The following is a 21,666-nucleotide window of genomic DNA, read 5'->3' as shown; positions in this document are numbered from 1 at the left end:
GCAGCCTTTCACATTAGAGTCCAGTTCCCATAAATGAGCTTTGTACAACAGTAATGGCTCTTGGAGGTACCTGAAATGAAGCTATTTTGGAAGTGTAGTAGTGAAATTAAATGCAAGTCTCTACTAGTCTTTAAAAGCTTAAAGAAAAGGGGGAGCGGAATAATGACAACATAACGATTGGTTGGCCATGGGGTGGGGGGCACGGCGTATTCCGTTAGGAATCGCAATCCCACTCGACAAAATAATGCGTTTTGGCATTGACTAATAAAAAGCACTGTTGACGTTGAACATACGTTTGAAAAATATTTTCTTTGGTACGGGTCCATATAACGGCGTTATTAGCCGTCACTTCGCTATATATAGGAGTCTCTGTGCTCTATACTCCCATTATTCGACGTTTCTAGTTTTGAACACCTCTTCCCTCTCTCTCTTTCTCCTTTTATATATTCTTCTCTTTTGTGTAAGTTTTTAATGGTTGCGTGAAGGACAAGTTTGGAATATTGGTGTTTCTTTGTTATTACAGAGAGAGAGAGAGATCAGTTATCGGTGAGTTTTGAGTTAAATTTCTTTTTCGGTTTCTCGAAATGGGGAAGAAAGAGTTGAGAGATCAGAAAGTGGACGAAAGAGTTGAAGCTGTTCTTCAACTTGTTAGGAAACAGTCTCCATTGACAGTGAAACAGGTAGGTTTTTTCAGCTTACAGATCTCTCTGTCACAAACAAAACAATTATGACGGAGGGTTTTTCTTTTAAGTTTTACTTATTTCTTGTGCATGTTGTGCTTCAACTGCTAAGACCAGTCATCAATGCTTTCATAAGAGAGAAAAAAAAAAAAGGCTAATCATTTTCTCGTACTTGTGAAATAAGATTCCTAGCTGGGGGCTTTTCAATTCTGATGTGATTATTTTGTTTCTTCCCAACAGGAGAAGTTCTGCAACTATGCTTGCGTTGAGAGGTTTTTGAGAGCAAAAGGTGATAATGTGAAGAAGGCTGCTAAGCACTTACGAGCTTGTCTTTCTTGGAGAGAGAGTATCGGCACTGGTGAGTAGTTATTGGTACCAATGTGTTCTTCTTGTTCCTGATAGTTTCTAGCTTTAGCTTCTTCTTCTCCAAAAGCTTTGCCTAGCTTCTATAAATTCTTCTCTTTTTATGCGCTTCTTCTTTTTCTTTTTGTTTCTTATATATGAAAGAATCTTGCTTTTTCATTTCAATTTGAACGTTAAAAGTATATACTCTCTAATGATTAAAGCCACTTACTCAAAGGGTTCTTTGTTTCTTTTTCTTGGATTTTTTTCTTTTTGTTTTTGTATGACATTAATTTCCCTTCTTCTTTTGGACATGTGCAGAAAATTTGATAGCAGATGAGTTCTCAGCTGAACTAGCTGAGGGAGTTGCTTATGTAGCTGGACATGACGAAGAGTCCAGACCTGTCATGGTAAATCTCATCTCAAGTTTCAACTCCCATTTTTTTTCCCTCTAAGCTTTTCTCGAGAGTTGAAGCATGGGGAACTCAGTTATCGTATATTGTCCTTATTACAGATTTTCAGGATCAAACAAGATTACCAAAAGTTCCACTCTCAGAAACTGTGAGTAATTAAACACAAATCCTTGTCCTGTTTCGCTTGTTAACTAACGGAAACAAGATCTGAACTTTTTATTATCTTGTTTTTTTCTTTGTCATATTTTTAGGTTTACTCGTTTGCTGGTTTTCACATTGGAGGTTGCTATAGGAACCATGCCCAAAAACGTCGAACAATTTGTTCTACTCTTCGATGCGAGTAAGTTTCACAGTCCAAATGACTCCATTACCCTTCCAAACTCCAATGAAAAACTCCACAAAGCTTTGAACATCGTGTTATTTTTGAGTCATTTTGAGTTCTGCGACATTGCACGCTGCGAAAAGCGGGCAGCTGCCTAGAGTCATAAATGGGAGCGGAAATAAAAAAACCCAAGGATAGGCAGATATGTCGAATCACCGGCAGGTTCTGAGACAACCTTCAGATAATGTCCGGAGTGCCCCTTTAAGTGTCAAAATCAATCTTCATTGTTCGTAGGGATATGCAGGGGTATTATCGGGAATTGGAGTTGTTTAAAATTATTACTAATCTTTCTCCAGAATTGGTCAATTTCTAGCAGTGGAGACTGGGACTTCCTTAAATCCTCTTTTGTGTTTTTTTAAACGATCATCAAAGCCAGAAGTACCCAAGATTCTACTTTTTAGAGCTTTATCTCATAATCCTCTGCAAATGTCAGGCTTTAATGTTTTAATTATAATAATAACAATAATAAGAAAAAGAGATCAAAAGAAATTTGAATTAATTTATTTAATTTCTCCTAGGGGGATCATTTTCACAATGGGTTTTGTTTGACAGGCTTTTTCAGATCAGCATCGGCTTTTATGAACTCATTGCTGGCAGCACTGAAAATTGTGGCCGAGTACTACCCCGGACGACTTTACAAGGCTTTTGTCATCGACCCACCTTCCCTCTTTTCTTACATTTGGAAGGTGATTTTAAAACTCTCTCTGCTCCTTACTTGCTAGTCCTTGTTGTGTACAACACTTTTTGATCTTCAAACCGGAACAGGAAAAAATGAACCTGCAATGCTTCTGTTTCCATCATCAAGCTTTAGTCAAATCTTGTGCACTTCTTTTCTCTGGGTGGGCCTTCTATGCCATCTCGGACGTGGATGATTTTGAAATTATGTGACTATTAGCAAATTGTAGAGTTCAGTAAGTTAGGCCTTCATGCCTTTGAAAAACTTGACAAGTCTAGAATAATTAGGTCCAAGTCTAGTGTAAAATTAAACATTATCTTCTTTTAATGGTTTCATTATGCGATAAAGAGAGTGATTATGATTTTGTTTTACATACTAATTGAAATGTATTAAAGGTTGAATGATTGTGGCAATCATAACTATATATATGGGTCAAATCATGTTATAAGGTCTAATTAGCCGTTAACCATTACGGTAATATAATATTTATTCAAATTCTATTATTATTCGGGTTAAATTAAATGAGGTTATGATTTAACATCGTGTATTGCTGATGTGATTTTTATAGGGTGTTCGTCCGTTTGTGGAGTTATCAACTGCTACGATGGTGGTATCATCACTAGATTTTGAAGAATCGTTAGAGTTTAACGACTTTGCATCGTACCCAAGAGCTTCGTCTCTCCGGTTTGACCCCTCGTCAATCAAATCGACGGCCAAGATTGGTTCATGCTCTTCCTCCAGATTCTCCTTCACCGTATCACATCATTTCGACTCCCTCAAGCCTTGGTATCTCACCTTGACTGACACGTCAGTATCCAAAGTTGGACCAACGAGCCCCTCCCCCTTTGGCCCGGCATTGATCTCCCCGCTCAACGCCAGGTCCCTCTCGTTCGCATCGCCGGCTGCCAGGACGCCGCGTGGCAACATCAGCATGAGGAAGAGCTTGTTCCCATCTACACCTCTACCGCAGCGCAGCAAAGCCAGCGAGTCCCTCCAAGCCAACCATCCCCGGACACCACGGCCATCTTTCCTCCAATCACCTGCCATGTTTTTCCGAAGGGATTGCAACGTGAGCACCAAGACAGAAAAGTCTCGAGAATCGTTCTTGCCCTTTTTGAAGTTCTACAGGAGGCCGTACGATGAGATGATCTACAGGTCAATGATGCGGCCCCCATTAGGCGGCCTCATTTCCATCGTCAAACGTCGCCACATGTCAGCATCGCAACGGTTCTAGACGCAGATAACAAAATCCCAAAAAACAAAAGAGAGAGGAAGAGTACATAGAGCTGCTATATTTACATTGACTTCAAGTGTTAAAGAACACTACTAAATTACTAATAATAATTTGATTAATTATTTGTTTATCTCATGTTCATGCTGCCACTCGTATGATTATTAATTTAATGAACACGAGGAGGAGAAAGTGAATTTATTGAGGGAGACTACGTGCGAGGTGGGATGTGAAATATCGTGCACCATGTCAAAGATTTTGAGGATTGTGGCCTGGGAAAGTGTTTAAAGTCGGCGGTTTCGTGTATTTGGAGGAGAAGCAAAGCATGGGAAGAAGACAGCGTGGTCGAAACGTCGAACATTGCATTGGAAATCATTGTACCAAGAAGAGAACCAAAGTGTTGAAAAGAAGCACTATATTTTGTTTTTGAGTTTTGGGAAGGTGGAGAATCTATGACTTTGTTTATGTATGGACTTTTGGCTTTGGGATGAATAAATAAAATAAGGAAAAACCATTTGATTTTTGAATCTTCTATTTGGATCGTTATAAACCTGTTCACATCTCATATTATTTGTTTAAGCATTGGTTTCAACGTTAGCAGAGTTGGGTCGGAATATGTGTCGTTTTATGCTGTTATGAGAAGTCAAACTCAAAAACAAAGGGCTTCTGATTCTTTACTTGTGCAGATGAAGGAAGAGAAAAAAATTTGACAAGGGTTTCTTTGCATTGGCCATTGGGAACTGTAAAAAATGAAAAAGCAGAAGAGAGACTTGATGTTATGGTGCGAGATGTGAATGGGGGGAGATGGGAGCTTTGTCGTGTAAGAGATGTCGTTAAGGACTCAAGGTCATGTGCTACCGAGGTGACGTAGGGAGAAACTCATTTTGCGTTTGGAATCTGAAAAATTTTTTGGGAGGGGGGCTGTAATTCGTAAATTTACCCTGACAAATGGGCTATGGAAGTGGACGACAAATGGGTCACTGCGTGTTTGGAGTTTATTCGTTGTTGTTTGCGAGTTTGAAAGTGTCCCTTTCGTTTGGCTTTTAGGGGCATTTCCTGGGAATGGGATTGTCATGGATTTTATTTACTGAGCAGTGTGATGCTCCCTCTGTTTAGTCTCTGCTCCTAAAAAGGACTGTTTCCAGATTCAGAGAGATTTGAGATTTCACATTCTCTGTTTTCTCATTGTTAGGTGGATTTATCTTTTTCAACTTCACACTCATTCGTTCTTCTGTTTTTATTTCAATGCCTGAATTGCCATTGTTCTTAACCAGCATTCATGTCGTTTCCCTGTTCTTGTTGGCACCTTGCTTTGTATTTCCATTATTTTTTTTTTCAGATCAAATAGCCAGAGACAAAAACAATAATTCATTGACAAATGAAGCCATTGATGTGCTTCTTGATTTTCTTGCTTGATCCTGCACTGTCCTCCCATCTTGATTTCTTTTCCATATAAGTGAAGCTAAAGAATCACTATGCTGAAAAAGTTAAAGACATTCACAAAAATACAAATTCATTAAATTTCGAAGTCAAGCTAGCACCCACATTGAATAATTACTATAAAAATGTTCTACGACTGAATACTTCAAAAGGATTTAGATACCATCTTAGTAAACCTATCTAACTTGAAAATCTGAACTTAATAAGTAGGTGAAGAACTCTGTACTAGTATCAGGGTTTATGTGGGTTAAAAATTTCAACATTCCTCTTAGGCTATGGCGGTGAAGCAGCCCAATCCTTATGGGTCTGAAGCAAATCCAGCATTTTCCTACATCCAGAACTGCAGCCCATTAATTCATATATAAAAAATATTTTAATGCTAGCAGGCCAAAATAATTTCGTTGTCTTTTTCTTATTTATGGAATTTCTTGCATACAAAGTAAATTTCCTTTTCCATAGACCAGGTTTCAGATTTGGCCATTGAACTGGCAAAGGCCTGATGCGCTTGCTAGCTATCTCATTTCTTGTAATGTAAAAATAAACTTAATTAATTAGAAAGTCTTGTTAAAATATAGGTATTACCATGTATATATTTAGATTTGTTTGTTTTGATTAAATGTGTATTTTGAGCCTAATGTAATGCTACGAACATTTATAGGCCTAATTCAGTCTAGTTTTGTATTTTTGTATACAAATGATTTGTAACTATAATAATAAAAATTATTCAGATTTCTACTCCAAAAGTTTAGCAAGTCAAATTCAAGAACTACATATTATATGTAGTCGGTGAATTCAGAGCCCATTCATCAAGTTACAATCAATGCCACAATGGATATACTTCTCCGAAGTCAGGATAAAAGGACCCAAAATTTCTCTTCACTCCCTCAGCCACGAGGTTCTCATTGAACATTTCAAAGATGTAAACCTCCATATTCATGTCAGCCTTTCTTGGTGTTCTCCCTACTCTAATAACATGTTCCCTCAGTTTGCTGTTGTAAATTCTTGCGTTTTCTATGCTTGACTAGGGAGCAAGACCTGCTGTTGGCCAGCCCGTCTCGGACACAACAACTTTGACATCCTCCCTTCCAACTGCCCTCACCATTGCTGCTAAAAAGGGGTCAACCATGGCATCAAATAGATTATAGTACGCTAAGTTCCCGTCGATGATGACAGGCGTTTGAGACTGGAACAAAGCATAGTCTAACGGAATATGGTTGGGCTCCGAGGCAAGGGCAAAGAAAGGGTACACATTGATCAGAAGTGGTGAGCCGATGCTATGTAGAAAGCAAGTCAGATGGGTCATTATCTGGGCTACCGCAGGAGCAAATTGGCCCTGGGAAGGAGGGTATGAGGCTCCTAAGACACTGCTTCCAACAGCAGTCGTGACAAATATGTAATCTATCCTTTCCTTCCTAATTGACTCATGGAGATTTGTTATGGCTCCCAGGACATAAGATGCAACAACAGTACTTGGGATGGCTTCGTTGCCTACGCAGAGATGACGGAACCTAACACCTTTTCGGATGTATGTGACAATGTGGTCTTGGAACCACTTATCTGCAGCTTCTTGGCTCGATGCTACATAGGCAATTGCCTTATTTGGGACCCCTATGGTCACCACCAGATTTGTTCCACTCAATGCCTCTAAGATTTCCAGGTTGGCATCGTGAACACGTATCAATGAGATTTTGTTGTTCATTTCTCTAGAGATGAAATCAATTTACCCGCCTTGGAGAAGGCAGATTGTCTCCATTTCTTCCGTAGTTGATGCCAGTATCACCACCTGAAAAAGAAAAACGAAGATATCTCAGTGGAATGTAGGAAGAAAATATAATACCACAGAGAATAACGAGAAAACTTACTCACCAAAGACTGTTAAAAGGGTGAAAAGCAAGAATTGCAAAGATCATGAAACGCATTGCAAATGCGGGGGCCATCTTCTCCAGATTGTCTAATCAACATAAACAGAATATAAAAAAAGTAAGATATGGAAGAAACATAAAAGAAATATAATGTGGTGTAGTCTGAACCCAAAAAATCCCTTTATATGTAAGCTGAGGGGTTGAAAAGGAAGAAAAAAAAAATGAAAATCCGATGAATGATAATGAACTGAAACCGCAAAATCAAAATGCCATGTCATTTTCAACAATCAAACAGCAGCTTCTATGAAGCTAACATAAAAAACCAAAGTGAAGGTATCAAAATGTAAACTCTCCTAAATGTCTAATAATAAAAAAATCTGCATCCCAAATTCAGAAAGATGAGGGCCACCCTTGAGAATAAATTACCATCATTGGCAACAAAAAAAAAAAAAAGAAAGAAAAAAAAGAAAGGAACTCAGGAAGAAAACTACTCACTTAGCTGTTGTGTTTGAATTGACAAGCACTTGTTCCTAGCTCCTTTTGAGTTACTAGAACGTAAAAGAACTGTGTATCTAAATGGATTGTATCCCATGCAATGTACACATGCAGGGTTGAGCTGTTACGTCCAGATGGCGAAACTTTTTCAAAAGTTGAACAGAAAAAAGGTTTCTGCCACCTCAGCTCATTGCATTTCCTTTCCTTTTTCTAGCCAAATCATCCACTGCATTGGTAGCCCATTAAATTCTTGAAAGGTTGAAATGAGTGAACAGGAAAATGTTAGGTCCGAAACCATGGTCCTTTTAGTGCAATGTTAAGAAAAGTAGTAAGTCTGGAGTGAAGATTTCTAATATTCATTGGGGTTTATCAGATACACCTGGCAAGGTTAAAGATGAAACATGTTCCAGCATAAAGTATTGATTCCTTTTTGGAAGAAATAGTCACGATTATTCCTTAATTAGATTGGAGGATGATTTTGGAGAATCCAGCTGCTCTGTTTTTTTGAAAGTGATTACTAATACTCTTCAAGCAGCATTTCTGAGCCGCTCTGTGTTTTTTTTTTTTGCTCAATAAAGAGAGACCATTCTCTTGATATTGCTTGTTAACTTCTGTTCATGAGAATGATACTCTCAGTATCCTCGCACAAGAGTGAATCAGAAAAGTTGATTTCTACTCCCTGGCCACACATTCCTATCAATTTCAAGACACAACTTTGATTTTATGAAACATAGCACCAAAGTAGCTTTTAGTTGCTTTATTTCATTACAACAGTCGACATTAATGCAAGTATGAAAAACACATTATACAACTGTTGTTGCAGACACTGATTTTCTCTGGGCGAAAAAACATAACATTCAAATCAAACAAGCAACAAGAGCTGGCATTTAAGCCTCATATTATACCTTCTTCTGTACTGTCACTAAGTCTAGAGTAGAGCCGTATGATCTATGCAGAGCTTCAGCACACCAACCATGCCCATCGTCAACAGTTGGCATCCTTACTTCCATTACAGGAACTGCAGGTTGTTGAGAACCTGGCAGTATGACCCCAGCCAAAACTCTCAGCACATTTGATGCATCAATGTCCATGCAAACATTTATCTCTGGAACTCCTTTAGGTGCTGGAGGAATTCCCATTATCTTGAAATAGCCCAGCAGATGATTCTCTTCTGCCTTCTCCGTTTCACCTTCATAGACAACAATCAATACCTCAGTCTGGTTATCATTAACAGTTGTGAAGATCAGTTCTTTCCGAGCTGGCATTGTTGTGTTTCCAGGTATAATAGGCACAAATCTATCCCCATTAGCTCGTATCCCGATTCCAAGAGGTGTGGCTTGAATGGTTAACAAGTCCAGGCTGCCAAAAGGATCACTGATACCTGATGCCACTGCTGCTTCTAGCGCTGCCCCACAGACTGCTGCTTCTAGAGGGTTCATACCTTTGTAAACTTCTATTTTACATACATGCTTGACAAGATCTCTTATTTTTGGAATATATGAACAGCCACCCACAACTATTACATCAGTCAAATCATCTACCTCTACCTTTGCATCATGTAAGCACTGGATTATGAGACTCTCACACTTCTCAAATATGTTCCTGTTTACTTCTTCAAATTCCTCCCGGTTCACCACCCTACATATTCTTGACCCATTACCCAAATCTACATCAATTTGGACATTGTCTTGGGAAGAGAGCTTGTGGATGGCATCCTGAGTTGCAACACGAAGTAATCCCATTAATTTGATCTCATTAATTCCGTGCCCTAAGAAGAGGTTCTCTGAATCCGGCAAGAGATGGCGCATCATGTTCTGAAGAAGGTCTTCTCCTCCAGTTGCACTTCCAGCTAAAGCTTTTATCTGTGAAACTCCTCCAGCTGTAGCTGTTACAGCAACATCACAATACCCTGCACCCATATTGAAAATGAGAGCAATCTTTTCACTTCCACTGCCCATGTTGTCATGTATCATCTGTTGCTGCTGCTGTGCATAGAGTAATGCCACAGCAGTTGGTTCAGGCATCAATCTAAGAACATGAAGACCAGCCATTGCACAAGCTCGATAAATTCGAGTCAATTGGAAACGACTGAATGAAACTGGGATGGACAAAACAACATTTCTTATGGGCCACTTCAATTGACCTTCAGCCATGACTCTTAATTCCACCAGAAATATTGCAAGGACTTCTTCAGGTGTGGTGGATCTCCAAACATTGTTCACCAAGGCTGCGATTAATGGACGAACACCAATGTCCAAAGTCTGAACTAGAAAAGGAAGGTTTTTGCTTGCATGAACAACTGGATCAGTGTCAACTCGTCCAATTAGACGTTTCATGTTAAAGATAGCAGCCCCGGATAGTAATTCATGTTCATGGGAAAGTTGATTGCTCACTCCACCTGAAGGAATCTCATCTTTGAAAGTGACATATGACCGCATCAACTTCTGGTTCCTAGTATTCTTGAGAAGCTCCACTTGTGAACCATTCCAGATAGCGACACTGCATTGTGATGTTCCAATATCAACTCCAATTGCAATTTCTGGAAAGGCAGATGAAGATTTCTCCTCCCCTGTTGTTTCACTGTCAGATGCCACAGTGTATGCTGGTTCAGCCATTCCTGCCTTTCGACAAAACAATTAAACAACAATGGAAATTTATCGATATACTTATGATCAAACAAAAAAGAGCTTGACAATTGTACACAACTTGTAAAATACAAAAATGAGAAGTTGAAATTAGAATTTGAGCATTTTTCTCTGATCTGAAAGATAATTCCTCAAGAACTTAAAAAAAAATAAAAATTGAGACTTCTTTTCAGTCCTTTTGCATGTTTAACTACAATGCCACCACTATATCTTTCATTTCAATTTATAAAAACTCAATTTGGCAGATTGATGAACCATAGATGGCCTCAAAACAGTTTTGTCAAATTAACTATTATAAGTGTTCTACCCAGTTTAAAAACATAACCATTAACTTTCATTAAAAATGAAAAACAATTTAACCCCCAAAATTAAAAAGATCATTGAATAACCCTAGCAACTCACAAAATGAGAAGGTAATATCCAATCTCAGTGTCTAGTAAACATCAAGCCTATTTCAAGAACAATTAGAATACCATTTTAGCCTCAAAATATGCCGGATATCTAGACTATGGAATTAGACAAGCAATCATCCATGTAGGTCTTTTCAAAAACACTTCAAATGAACTAATATTCCAAACTAACAGACAACATTTAGCAAGCCTGAGATTTCTAAACTAAAAACACAAAAATACACCACGAACACAAAACATAAATTCACCCAAAAAGGTAGAAAAAGAAAAAGAACGGCTGCGTCTCTCCTTACCAAACGGTTGTATCTTTCTTTACCAATTCACAGGGTTAACTTCTACACTTTCAGACTAATCGTTGAAATTAAAGAAACCCAACAGTCAAATTGCCTAAATAGTTAATAACCATCTAAATATGATCATAAAACTGAAAGCTTCAGCCATCAAGAACAAACTGATGGACAACCTAGTTCTCAAATTTCCAATGCAAAACCATAAGTGGACACTAAAAGATCGTCAACTTTAGCAACATAATATTAAAACCAAAACCAACCCAGTTCAAGAAACTACATTATTTCTTCGTGGACATTCAAAGTAACAGAAATCAAGAAGCCAAGAACTGATAATCCCAATGCTGCATTGAAATAGAAAATGAAAGACAAAATGTAAAAAAGAAAAGAAAAAACAGAGGGAGTTTTATATAATCGATAATGCGAGAAGAGTGAGTAAAGAGAAATGCAAACCTGTCGAAAGCCACCGCAAAACAGTAGTACAAGCAAAATTTGGCCTTTGGAGAATGCTTCTTTTTGAGTTCTTGGTAGAGAGAAAGGAGAGGATGGCAAAGAATGCAGAAAGTGGAAGAGGGGAGAAGAGTTGAGAGAGAGATGGGCAAGACACCCTCCGCTTACGCACCAAGCATAATACAAAAGAAGCTTGCCTTACGTTTCTAGAGCTTCCTAGAGAGTGGCAGTCCTTTCGAGAGTCGAGTTTTCTACTAACCAATTCTTTTTGGACCCATAGTTTAATCAGTTTTTATACTTGTTTAATTTCATCTTAATTTTTTATCAAAAAAGATAAAGTAATTTATCTATTAATGGTTAACAAAAAATAAATTGAGACATAATATAGTTTAAAGAAAAAATGGAACAAAGGAAATATTATGTGTTAAATTGGTTTTTTTTTTATTCAATATCAGTTAATTTATCTTGGCACTTATATTTTCTTTTTTACAACATAGTGGTTAAGACTTCAGAGAAGGCTCCAGAAAAAAGAAAAAAAAGGCCTGGCTCTCTTTTGGGCCCTAGGCTCCTATTTGGGCTCTTTAATTTACATGGGCTTGATCTTGTAATTACCGGAAGATAAACTACAAAAATCAGGTCAACGCACATTTTGGGGTTTTTTTTATTTTTAAAAAATAAAATGAAAATTAGGGATGGGTGTATTTAAGCACAATTTGTAGTAGCACCGGTCCTAGAGCTGGTCATAAATGGTTCTGGACAAATTACTGGTCCTATCTGCCATAGAAAATAGTAGTCTTTCCATGATTTAAGTATGGAATAAACTATTTCAAATTATTAAACTATTTCCACTTTCTCTCTATCCAATTACAATCTCAACATTATTTTTGTCAGTTAAGGTCATTGCTGCATTTAAAATTAAGTTCCCTAATGCAAAGTATATCATTAAATAGTAATGGATATTACGTGGCCCGTACCAAACAAAATAATGTCTTATCTAACTCCAAAAGTGCACAAAAAATATAATGATATAAGCGGAATCTAGAGAATGACCTTTCGTTCTTGGTAAAACTCATTGGATATAAAGATCACTAGGCATTAGGTATCCAGCACCGGGGAAAAACTAATGGCTCATTCCTTCAAAATCTTGCTCTTCTTTCCCTTCCTCACCCTCTCCATTATTCCCTTGTCCCACCAACTTCAACACCCTCTAGACTCTTTGACTCCAAACGAGTTCATCCAGGTTCAATCCATTGTTAACCGATCGTACCCCAGCTCCAGCCACAACTTAACCTTTCAATACGTAGGCTTAGAAGAGCCAAATAAACAGGTTGTCATCTCATGGCTAGAAAACTCTTCCACCACACCCCCGCCTCGCCAAGCCTTGGTCATTGCGCGTATAAACCATCAGACTCATGAAATCATCGTTGATTTATCAAGTTTCGGAATCATTTCTGATCGAATTTACGATGGTTATGGATACCCTTTACTCACTTTTGAAGAACAAACAGCTGCAAACCAGCTGCCGTTTAAGTCTGCACCGTTTTTGGAGTCCATAAGTAAGAGAGGGCTCAAGATTGAGGAGGTCGTGTGCGGAAGTTTTACTGTAGGATGGTTTGGGGAGGAGAAAAAGAATAGAAGGATAGTTAAGGTGATGTGTTATTATCTGGATGGGACAGTTAATTTGTACATGAGGCCGATAGAGGCCATCACCGTGACAGTCGATCTCGAAGAAATGAAGATTATACACTTTCAGGATAGATTCATGATCCCTGTGCCAAAGGCTGCTGGGACGGATTACAGAGAATCGGAGCAAAGGGCCCCTTTCGGACCACAGTTGAAAGGAATCACGGTTGTGCAGCCAGACGGGCCTAGTTTCACCATTGCTGGGAACAGAGTTAGGTAAGTACAGTAATGAGGGCCGCCATTACTATTTATTTCTCTGTTCCTGTCTTTATCGTCGTTGGAAATTAGCCAAGTAGAAATGCGGTCTGACCTCATTACTGAATAGACGCAAATATTAATAATAAGGATAATAGTAGTATCAAAAAATAGGAAGGAAATAAAATATCTTATAAACACACTCTTGGAATGACTGGTGGACTTCTAGACTAGGAATGACTGGTGGACTTTCTGTCTGCGTGTTCAGCTATCAATTTTCTTTAACTTTTACCTAGTAAGTTTGTATAAGTTTCCTTGGTTTGATTTCATTTAACATTATTGTCCATTTGTGATATTAATCAGGTGGGCTACTTGGGATTTTCATCTGAGTTTCGATGCTCGGGTAGGTCCAATCATATCTCTAGCATCGATATATGACATTGAGAGGCAAAACTTTCGTAGGGTGATGTATAGAGGATATCTATCAGAGCTCTTTGTTCCGTACATGGATTTAACTGAAGAATGGTACTTTAGAACATTTTTTGATGCCGGGGAATATGGATATGGTCTATGTGCAGTGCCTCTCGAACCGCTTAGAGACTGCCCGGCCAATGCAGTTTTCATGGGAGCATTTGTTGCTGGGCAGGATGGGATGCCGATTGAGATGCCTAATGTTTTCTGCATCTTTGAACGAAATGCTGGAGATGTAATGTGGCGACACACTGAGACTATGATTCCGGAAGCATTGGTAGGCCAACTTTTCATTAAGGTCTTGCTGGTTTGTAATGTAACTTTAGGTGAAGATTTGGAAGGTTTATTGGAGTGGACATTTAATGGTTTTGTTTGCAGATAACAGAGGTTAGACCAGAAGTGAGCCTGGTAGTTAGGATGGTATCAACTGTGGGCAACTATGACTACATAAATGACTGGGAATTCAAGCGGATTGGATCCATCAAAGTCACGGTAAAGTCACCTTAATTAGTTACTTTACTCCTCACAAATGCCATGAAGCATTTTTTTTTTTGAATAAACCATGAAGCATTTTTAGGTGCATTAATTCTATTAATTTTTTTTTTGAAAAGCAATTAATACTATTGATTTTCTCTGAAATGATCATTCTTAACAGGTTGGACTAACTGGATTACTAGAAGTAAGGGGATCAAAATACACCCACAAAGACCAAATAAATGAGGAAGTCTATGGCAAATTATTGGCAGAAAACACATTGGGTGCACACCATGATCATTTCCTCACCTACTACCTTGATCTTGATGTGGATGGTGATTCCAATTCCTTTGTCAAGTCCAAATTGAAAACAACCAGAGTGACTGACCAAAGCTCACCAAGAAAAAGTTATTGGAAGGTTGTCAGTGAGACAGCTAAGACTGAGTCAGATGCAAAAATTAAACTTGGCTTGGAGTCGGCTGATCTCTTAGTTGTGAATCCTAACAAGAAAACTAAAATGGGTAACCTTGTTGGCTACCGTCTGATCCCAGGATCAGTTACTGGTTCCCTTTTAACAGACGACGATTATTCACAGATACGGGCAGCCTTCACCAAGTACAATGTGTGGGTTACACCATATAACAGATCTGAAAAATGGGCAGGGGGATTATATACTGATCAAAGCAGAGGCGATGACACTTTAGCTACATGGAGCAGCAGGTATAATCTTATTAAAAGTTATTTTTATTGTGGTTCGAGGCCTTATTTTACCCTTATTCCTTGTTATAATGTTGATTATTGTTTTAATTGTTTTACAGGAATAGGAAAATAGAGAACAAGGACATTGTATTATGGTACACACTGGGTTTTCATCATGTACCTTACCAAGAAGATTTCCCTTTGATGCCAACATTAAGCAGCGGATTTGAGCTCCGGCCAGCCAACTTTTTCGAGTACAATCCGGTGCTTAAAGTGAAGGTTCCTAACAATGTCAAGTGGCCTAATTGCTCCGTGTCAGTCATGGGTCGAAAACTTTGAATTTGGTGGATTAATTCTGTATTTGAAGAACACTAACGATCATTAACAATGGCTTTCTTTGCCTAATTTTTCACTCTTTAGTTTGAAAGAGACAATCTGGATTTTCTTCTATTATAGCAAAGCAAGGAAATGGAAGTTGTGGAGTTTTACCATTGAAACCAACTCAACAGTGGTTCGTAACTCAATGCAGTGCAAATTATTGAAACCAAATTACCAACGGAGTACAGCTTCATAATTCAACTCAGCTCTGCCGGCCCAATAGAATAAATTCACTTTGGACCAAAGAAAATGGGGCTTTTAGAACCCACCATCACTAAAAGCATAAAAATCAGTTGATTATTAGATTGATAAATCAAAATGGTATAATCAATTCCAACGCGTGTATCTGTTTTGTAATGCTGGTTATCAATGTAGGAGCAGGGGAATAGTATTTCTACACGTTATGTTTTACTGCTTTCAATTAGCCGCAGCTTACAACTTTGGATTTGGTTGAATTCTGCTTGAAGAACTCATTGAAGGGAGTAGCTTAATTTTAAGCTGATCAATTCAAAGCTTTACATTTCAAATTTGACAACTTGTTTGCACTTTACAGTTGTTTTGATTGGGATAGCTTCACTGGTTTCAATTGAGTAAAGTCTCAACAGTTAATATTAGTGGAAACGCCAACAATTTGGCTTTAAGACTTTTGACTAATTAATTGTTGAAATTCTGCATCATAACTTTGACTGGAATATTCAAATGATGAATTTTGATATTCATATGAAATCAATTGTCCATAGTTTTTGAAAGTTTGAGATGTTAATAATCAATTAAATAGTAGTCTCAAAATTTGGATTGAAATTATGCTAAGGACATTATTGTATTTATTCCTCTATTAGTAAACAAATGGATGTTTCGAGTAATTGACCTTCTAAAGTGAGATATAACAAGATTGAGTATGAAGAAGAGGAATTTGATTGTGTACTTGTTGCATACATAAGATTCTCAAAAAACCATTCTGTTCTCCTTCAACATATGGTCAGGTTAAGACCCGTTTCGTTGGAAGAAAGGAAGAGAAAAGCAAGGAGGGAAATAGTGAAACTTGAAAGAAAGGAAAGGAGAAGCGGAGAAGGGAAGCAAAGGAAAAACATGTTTGAGAGGAAAGAAATGAGTTGAGAGTTGTTAACAAGTAAATCATTATACAACTTAATACAATATATATACTAGGTTTCTTTTTCCAAGTGAAAAAAAGAACTTATATCTTCTTGAAAAGTAAAGATGCTAAAAAAAGAAAAAGAAAAAAACGCATTTTCTCTTCCTATTCCCTGGATACCAAACCACTTGTTCACCAAAATTTCTTCGTCCTCCTTTACCCTTTTTGTAACAAACTAATGTTTGAAAGTCAGTTGCTGAATAGTACATTACCTTTTTAATCTTAACAAGTCCAGGATTATAGGGTGAGCAACTTCTGGAACTTATACAGCACGTCGTATACTCGCCAAGTCTGAGTTTATAAAAAAGGGAGCACGTTCAGGGATGATATCCCCTCATTTAATATCTAAAAGCAAAGCAAGTCAATTATTCTTGCTCTTAGTGCAAGTAACGGACCTAGAACCATTTCAGCAATGTGCAATGTCCGCTTAGAAAGGAAGATTTATACATTATAATTTAATACAACATTAAAAACAACTTGATCCCTTTACAATATTATACGATGTCATCATGCAAGGGACGCGATGGATGCAATAAATAATAAAGTTTCTTATATATAATCCAAAACAGTGAGTTGTCTAAAAGCATGACAACTTGGTCAATTTTTTTGTTTGGAGAAAACAAAATCGGAATCCATGACTATTCCATTGTTTGTTCTAGCTTTTCTGCTCCAATGTTGCTTAAGTCTTACCCTTTATCATCCCTTAGATCCTCTCAGCCCAGCTGAAATCAACCAGGCAAAGCTCATAATTGATAAGTCTAGGCTTGGTTCTCTTCCAAACCTGACATTTCACTTCGTGGATCTCGAGGAACCCGATAAAAAAGATGTTCTTAATTGGATATCTTCGAACAAGCAAACGAGGAATGCTCTTTCTAGACAGGCCAAGGTGGTTGTTCGAGCGGGAGGTGAGACTCGGGAGCTTGTTGTTGACCTGGCCTCTGGTTCAATCAAATCGAACCACGTCTACACTGGTCAGGGTTACCCTCCATTCACTTTTAACGAGTTTTTCCAAGCTAGCAGATTGCCTCTGCAATACCCCAAGTTCAAGAATTCAATTCTGAAGAGGGGTTTAAACTTGTCTGAAGTTTCTTGTGTGCCACTCACTGTTGGTTGGTATGGGGAAAAGGTCACAAAAAGAGCTCTTAGAGTTACATGTTACTATAGAGGAGGCTCGGTTAATGTCTACGCAAGGCCCGTTGAAGGAATTAGTATTTTTGTTGATGTTGACTCAATGCAAATCACAATGTACGTTGATAGATTCAGAGTCCCTTTGCCTAAAGCTGAGGGAACTGATTTTCGATCAAACCAGAAGACTGACTGTGTCACCTGTAATCTGAGAGGAGATGGGTTCAAAATCGAAGGAAACAATGTCAACTGGGCTAACTGGAAATTCCATGTCGGATTTGATCCTCGGGCAGGGATCGTGATATCAACAGCTTCTATTTTCGACGCAAAAACAAAGAAGACCCGTCAGGTTCTATATAGAGGTCATGTGTCTGAAACCTTTGTCCCGTACATGGATCCTGAAAGTGAATGGTATTTCAGGACGTTTATGGATATCGGCGAATTCGGGTTCGGACGATCAGCCAGCAGTCTCCAGCCATTGATTGATTGTCCACAGAATGCTGTGTATTTAGACGGGTATTGGGCTGCGGCAGACGGACAGGCACAGAAAATGCAAAGGGTTATCTGTATTTTCGAAAGGTACTCCGGTGACATTGGCTGGAGACATGCTGAAATCAATGTTCCTGGAAAAGTGGTAAGGTACTCGACAAGGTTACAGTTAGGATTATTAATTTTGGAGTTAATTGGTACCTTTTTTGTATTAATTTTGGTTTGAGTTGACTTGTCATTGTGTGGTAGATAAGGAGTGGGCAGACGGAAAAGAGTTTGGTTGTTAGAATGGTGGCTACCGTGGGAAATTATGATTACGTACTTGACTGGGAGTTCAAGAACAGTGGCGCCATCAAAGTTGGGGTAAGATTAGCTTAACATTTTTAACATCTTTTAATAGGTAAATTATCATTTGATAATCATTAGGTACAGATTTCAATTTTTAATATTAGTGTTTATTCTTGTATAAAAAAGATTTTATATTTAAGTAATGAAATAATATAAATTATGCCTCTCAGGAGTTAAATATAATTAATCAATGCTACTATTTTGGTATTGTTAAACTTACATAACAATTTGATGAAACGATTTGGCAAAAAATATTAATTTGTAATTATATATATATGGGTTTTGCTTCCCAGGTGGGTTTAACCGGAATACTGTTGATGAAAGGAACTCCCTACATAAATAACGACCAGATAAAGTCAAACGTTTACGGCACGTTAGTGGCAGACAACACCGTCGCCGTTAATCACGACCATTTCCTCACATATTACTTGGATCTTGATGTTGACGGTGAAAGCAACTCCTTTGTCAAGGCCAAACTACGAACGGCAAGAGTAACGGATTTTAACGCTTCTCCAAGAAAAAGTTACTGGAAGGTCGTTAGGGAGACCGCCAAAAAGGAAGCAGAGGCTCGTGTTCGACTCGATTCGGAGCCGGCTGACTTGTTGATTGTGAATCCGAACAAGGAAACAAAGCTTGGGAATCAAGTGGGTTACCGGCTAATACCTGGACAGCCGGTGACTTCTCTATTGGCTGATGGTGATTATCCTCAAATAAGGGCAGCTTATACGAAGTACCAAGTCTGGGTGACTGCCTATAATAAGTCAGAGAGGTGGGCTGGTGGGTTTTACGCTGATAGAAGCCATGGAGATGATGGCTTAGCCGTATGGAGCCAGAGGTAACAAATATTTACTCGGTCACGAGTGTTGTGTTTATTTCTTTGGATATTTTCTTTCTTTATCTTCTTTTTTTTTTTCAAGAATCAATTAAAATTTAGAAATTGTTGTTACAAAGCTCAAACATGTTAGCAACACAGGCATTAATTCTCATGTGGTAAATGTTCTTGCAGGAATAGAGTGATTGAAAACAAAGATTTAGTTCTGTGGTACACCGTAGGCTTCCATCACATTCCATATCAAGAAGATTTCCCAGTGATGCCGACCTTCCGCGGTGGATTTGAGCTCCGGCCTGCAAACTTTTTCGAAAGCAATCCATTGCTTTAATAGGACTCTTCTCTAACATGTCGTGTAAGCTATTATTAAGAGCAAAAAAAAAGTTTAACTCAATCACAGCAGATAATTTCTTTCATCTCCAGATTAACATGCATCCTTTGCACGTGGCGTACTTTTATTCTTTTACGACTAAATAAATTTGAGTATATCTTAAATTCTTAATCATAGCCTTACTACTGTATTGAACTAATGTGTCATTTATTAGTCCATGAACATTGCTTCTGTGATTGATTTGTCTTTGAAGAAATCTTTTGAAGGCAGTTTCATTAACCGAAAATTCATGCTAATCAAGGGCCAAAGTTAGCACGCTTTGCTTTTAATATAGATCCACTTGGAATGCTGCAACTACATTTCTTCTGCTAAAAGTGAGGGAGTCCTAGGCACCTAGGTGGAAGACATTATTTTAAGCATTTTAATTTGAGTTTTAGTTGTTTAACATATTCTTAACGTTTGTAGTTGGTGAGTTTATGCTAATGTTCTTAGCAGTACTGGATTTTCTGATTACTATTGCTTTTTGTAGTTTCTGAGCTAATCTAATAATGTTATTAATTCTTTTTCTGGTTGTTGTTTTGTTCTTTTGGGTATTAATAAGCAGCCTCTTCTGTATGTACCTGTTGTTTTGGATCAATAAAGTATGATATTTTTTTACAGAAATAAATTAACAGAAAAACAATATAAACTAGTAGGGAAACAACAGACTATGGCATGGTTCTGGTTGATCTAGTGTTAGATCTTTATGTGAAGCCAATATCATAATTTGTTGATGTCTGATGCCCAGTAGCAGGGGCCTACACAAACTTGACTCAACAGCCTTTTTTTATTGGACGTCTTGATTGCATAATTCTTTTATCAATTTCCGGTTGTTCAAGCTTTTGATTTTTCACTACCCTTTCCCTGCTGCTTATTTTGACCTGGATACAAATTTAGTAATGATATTATAATAATTGTATGGATTATGGAGTAAATCAGTCTGGTTCTACTAATATATGATATTATTATATACATTATGATCACAATCTATTAACTTGATTCTATCTTAAATTATTAATCTCTTTGTAAAACACACGTTGCAATTCTACAATTGTCATAACCTGTTTGTAAACAACTTTCACAAAAAATCACATTAATTTAACTTATAATCAGTACAATGTTATAATTATGTTAACAAAAGCCTAAAGAAAATTTCACACATTTTTGTAGAGATTTTGAGAGATATCACAGGAAAAACACTTAGAAAAAATTTTCAGAGAGAAAGAATGAAAAATAGGGCAAAAGAAGAAAAAATTCTGGAGAATCAGCTTGTTCATATTTCCAACACTTTTCAATATATATACCTTTTATAAATATGGAAAATATTTCTAGACTTAGATGTACCAAAATGACAAAAACCAAATCCGTATAAGGTAAGAAGACCAGGGTACTTGCTAAACAACACTTTAGACAACCATTTCACACTTCAAAATAATATACAAAATATAAAACTATATCATTTTGCCACCTGTTAGCTGCTTTGTTCGAATACATTTTTTTTCTAACAAAGCTTTAATCAGTTAACCATATTGCTTAACTGATTAAAGAGCTTTTGTTTTCCACCACTTCAGATCATTTTTTAACAAGTTTTTCGATTAGTTGTGCCATATTCACATACACGTTGGTACAAAAAATATTTCTTGAAGAAAATTGTGAGAAATAGTTATCCTAATAAGCTTATTTTAAAAATAATTTTTAATATAAATTAATTTTTTATTTAATTTAAATCATTAAATAACAAAAATACCTTTAAAATCATTTTAGATAAATTAAATACTTTCAATTTTTTTCTCCCACCATTCATTTGTTATGTTCTCCATTTTTCTCTCTCGTCATTCAACTTTCTATAGTTTTACCACAATCATCATCTCTCTATCTATTTTTTGTCATTTCATTATATTGCCATCGATTTATAGACAAAAGAATATGATATGGAAAGTAAAAACATATTTTTGAATTTATTAGTTTACGTTTTGCCTATTTCTTGTTATCTTGTCATTGATCCGCACATAAAGTATGACATGAAGAGTAATAACATATTTTTGAATTTATTAGTGTTTAGTTTTTTAGTAATTCAAGTTAGGTAGAACGTATCTTAGTGTATAACAAAGTTATTCATATATTAGCATGTAACATCAG

The 21,666-nt window shown here is 37.3% G+C and overlaps 4 protein-coding genes and 1 pseudogene across 6 annotated transcripts; 3 read left to right on the top strand and 2 right to left on the bottom strand.

The window, feature by feature from the left end:
• The first annotated feature begins 404 nt into the window (after positions 1-404).
• Positions 405-4,230, top strand: LOC110421883 (Sec14p-like phosphatidylinositol transfer family protein). The gene is made up of 7 exons (XM_021435595.1): positions 405-680; positions 921-1,038; positions 1,344-1,432; positions 1,537-1,583; positions 1,687-1,775; positions 2,370-2,503; positions 3,062-4,230. The coding sequence occupies exons 1-7, from the start codon at positions 585-587 to the stop codon at positions 3,725-3,727; spliced, it is 1,239 nt and encodes a 412-aa protein (XP_021291270.1). The 5' UTR covers positions 405-584; the 3' UTR covers positions 3,728-4,230.
• Positions 4,231-5,981: 1,751 nt separating this feature from the next.
• LOC110421472 (glucan endo-1,3-beta-glucosidase-like) lies at positions 5,982-7,101 on the bottom strand (annotated as a pseudogene).
• Positions 7,102-8,225: 1,124 nt separating this feature from the next.
• On the bottom strand, positions 8,226-11,554 carry HSP70T-2 (heat-shock protein 70T-2). Of its 3 annotated transcripts, none has more exons than XM_021435163.1 (2): positions 11,317-11,554; positions 8,226-10,142 (listed from the first exon to the last, which is right to left on the bottom strand). In XM_021435163.1, the coding sequence occupies exon 2, from the start codon at positions 10,134-10,136 to the stop codon at positions 8,421-8,423; it is 1,716 nt and encodes a 571-aa protein (XP_021290838.1). In that variant the 5' UTR covers positions 10,137-10,142; positions 11,317-11,554; the 3' UTR covers positions 8,226-8,420. The 3 variants fall into 3 exon arrangements, with proteins under 3 accessions (XP_021290838.1, XP_021290840.1, XP_021290842.1); XM_021435165.1 differs by having other exon boundaries at positions 8,226-10,138; XM_021435167.1 differs by having other exon boundaries at positions 8,226-10,101.
• A 754-nt stretch (positions 11,555-12,308) lies between these two features.
• On the top strand, positions 12,309-15,463 carry LOC110421693 (homospermidine oxidase-like). Its single transcript, XM_021435340.2, has 5 exons — positions 12,309-13,212; positions 13,555-13,939; positions 14,041-14,154; positions 14,318-14,856; positions 14,955-15,463. The coding sequence occupies exons 1-5, from the start codon at positions 12,437-12,439 to the stop codon at positions 15,172-15,174; spliced, it is 2,034 nt and encodes a 677-aa protein (XP_021291015.1). The 5' UTR covers positions 12,309-12,436; the 3' UTR covers positions 15,175-15,463.
• Positions 15,464-16,901: 1,438 nt separating this feature from the next.
• On the top strand, positions 16,902-19,782 carry LOC110421910 (primary amine oxidase 1-like). Its single transcript, XM_021435640.2, has 4 exons — positions 16,902-18,125; positions 18,230-18,343; positions 18,622-19,163; positions 19,335-19,782. Exons 1-4 carry the CDS (start codon positions 17,001-17,003, stop codon positions 19,486-19,488), a joined length of 1,935 nt encoding a protein of 644 aa, XP_021291315.1. The 5' UTR covers positions 16,902-17,000; the 3' UTR covers positions 19,489-19,782.
• The last annotated feature ends 1,884 nt before the right edge of the window (positions 19,783-21,666 follow it).

Source organism: Theobroma umbraticum, unplaced genomic scaffold, assembly GCF_002168275.2.
Source record: "Theobroma umbraticum cultivar Fairchild unplaced genomic scaffold, ASM216827v3 scaffold_130.0, whole genome shotgun sequence".
Taxonomy (NCBI): domain Eukaryota; kingdom Viridiplantae; phylum Streptophyta; class Magnoliopsida; order Malvales; family Malvaceae; genus Theobroma; species Theobroma umbraticum.
Note: the sequence above shows the minus strand (reverse complement) of the source record. Positions and strands in the feature narration are given on the sequence as shown.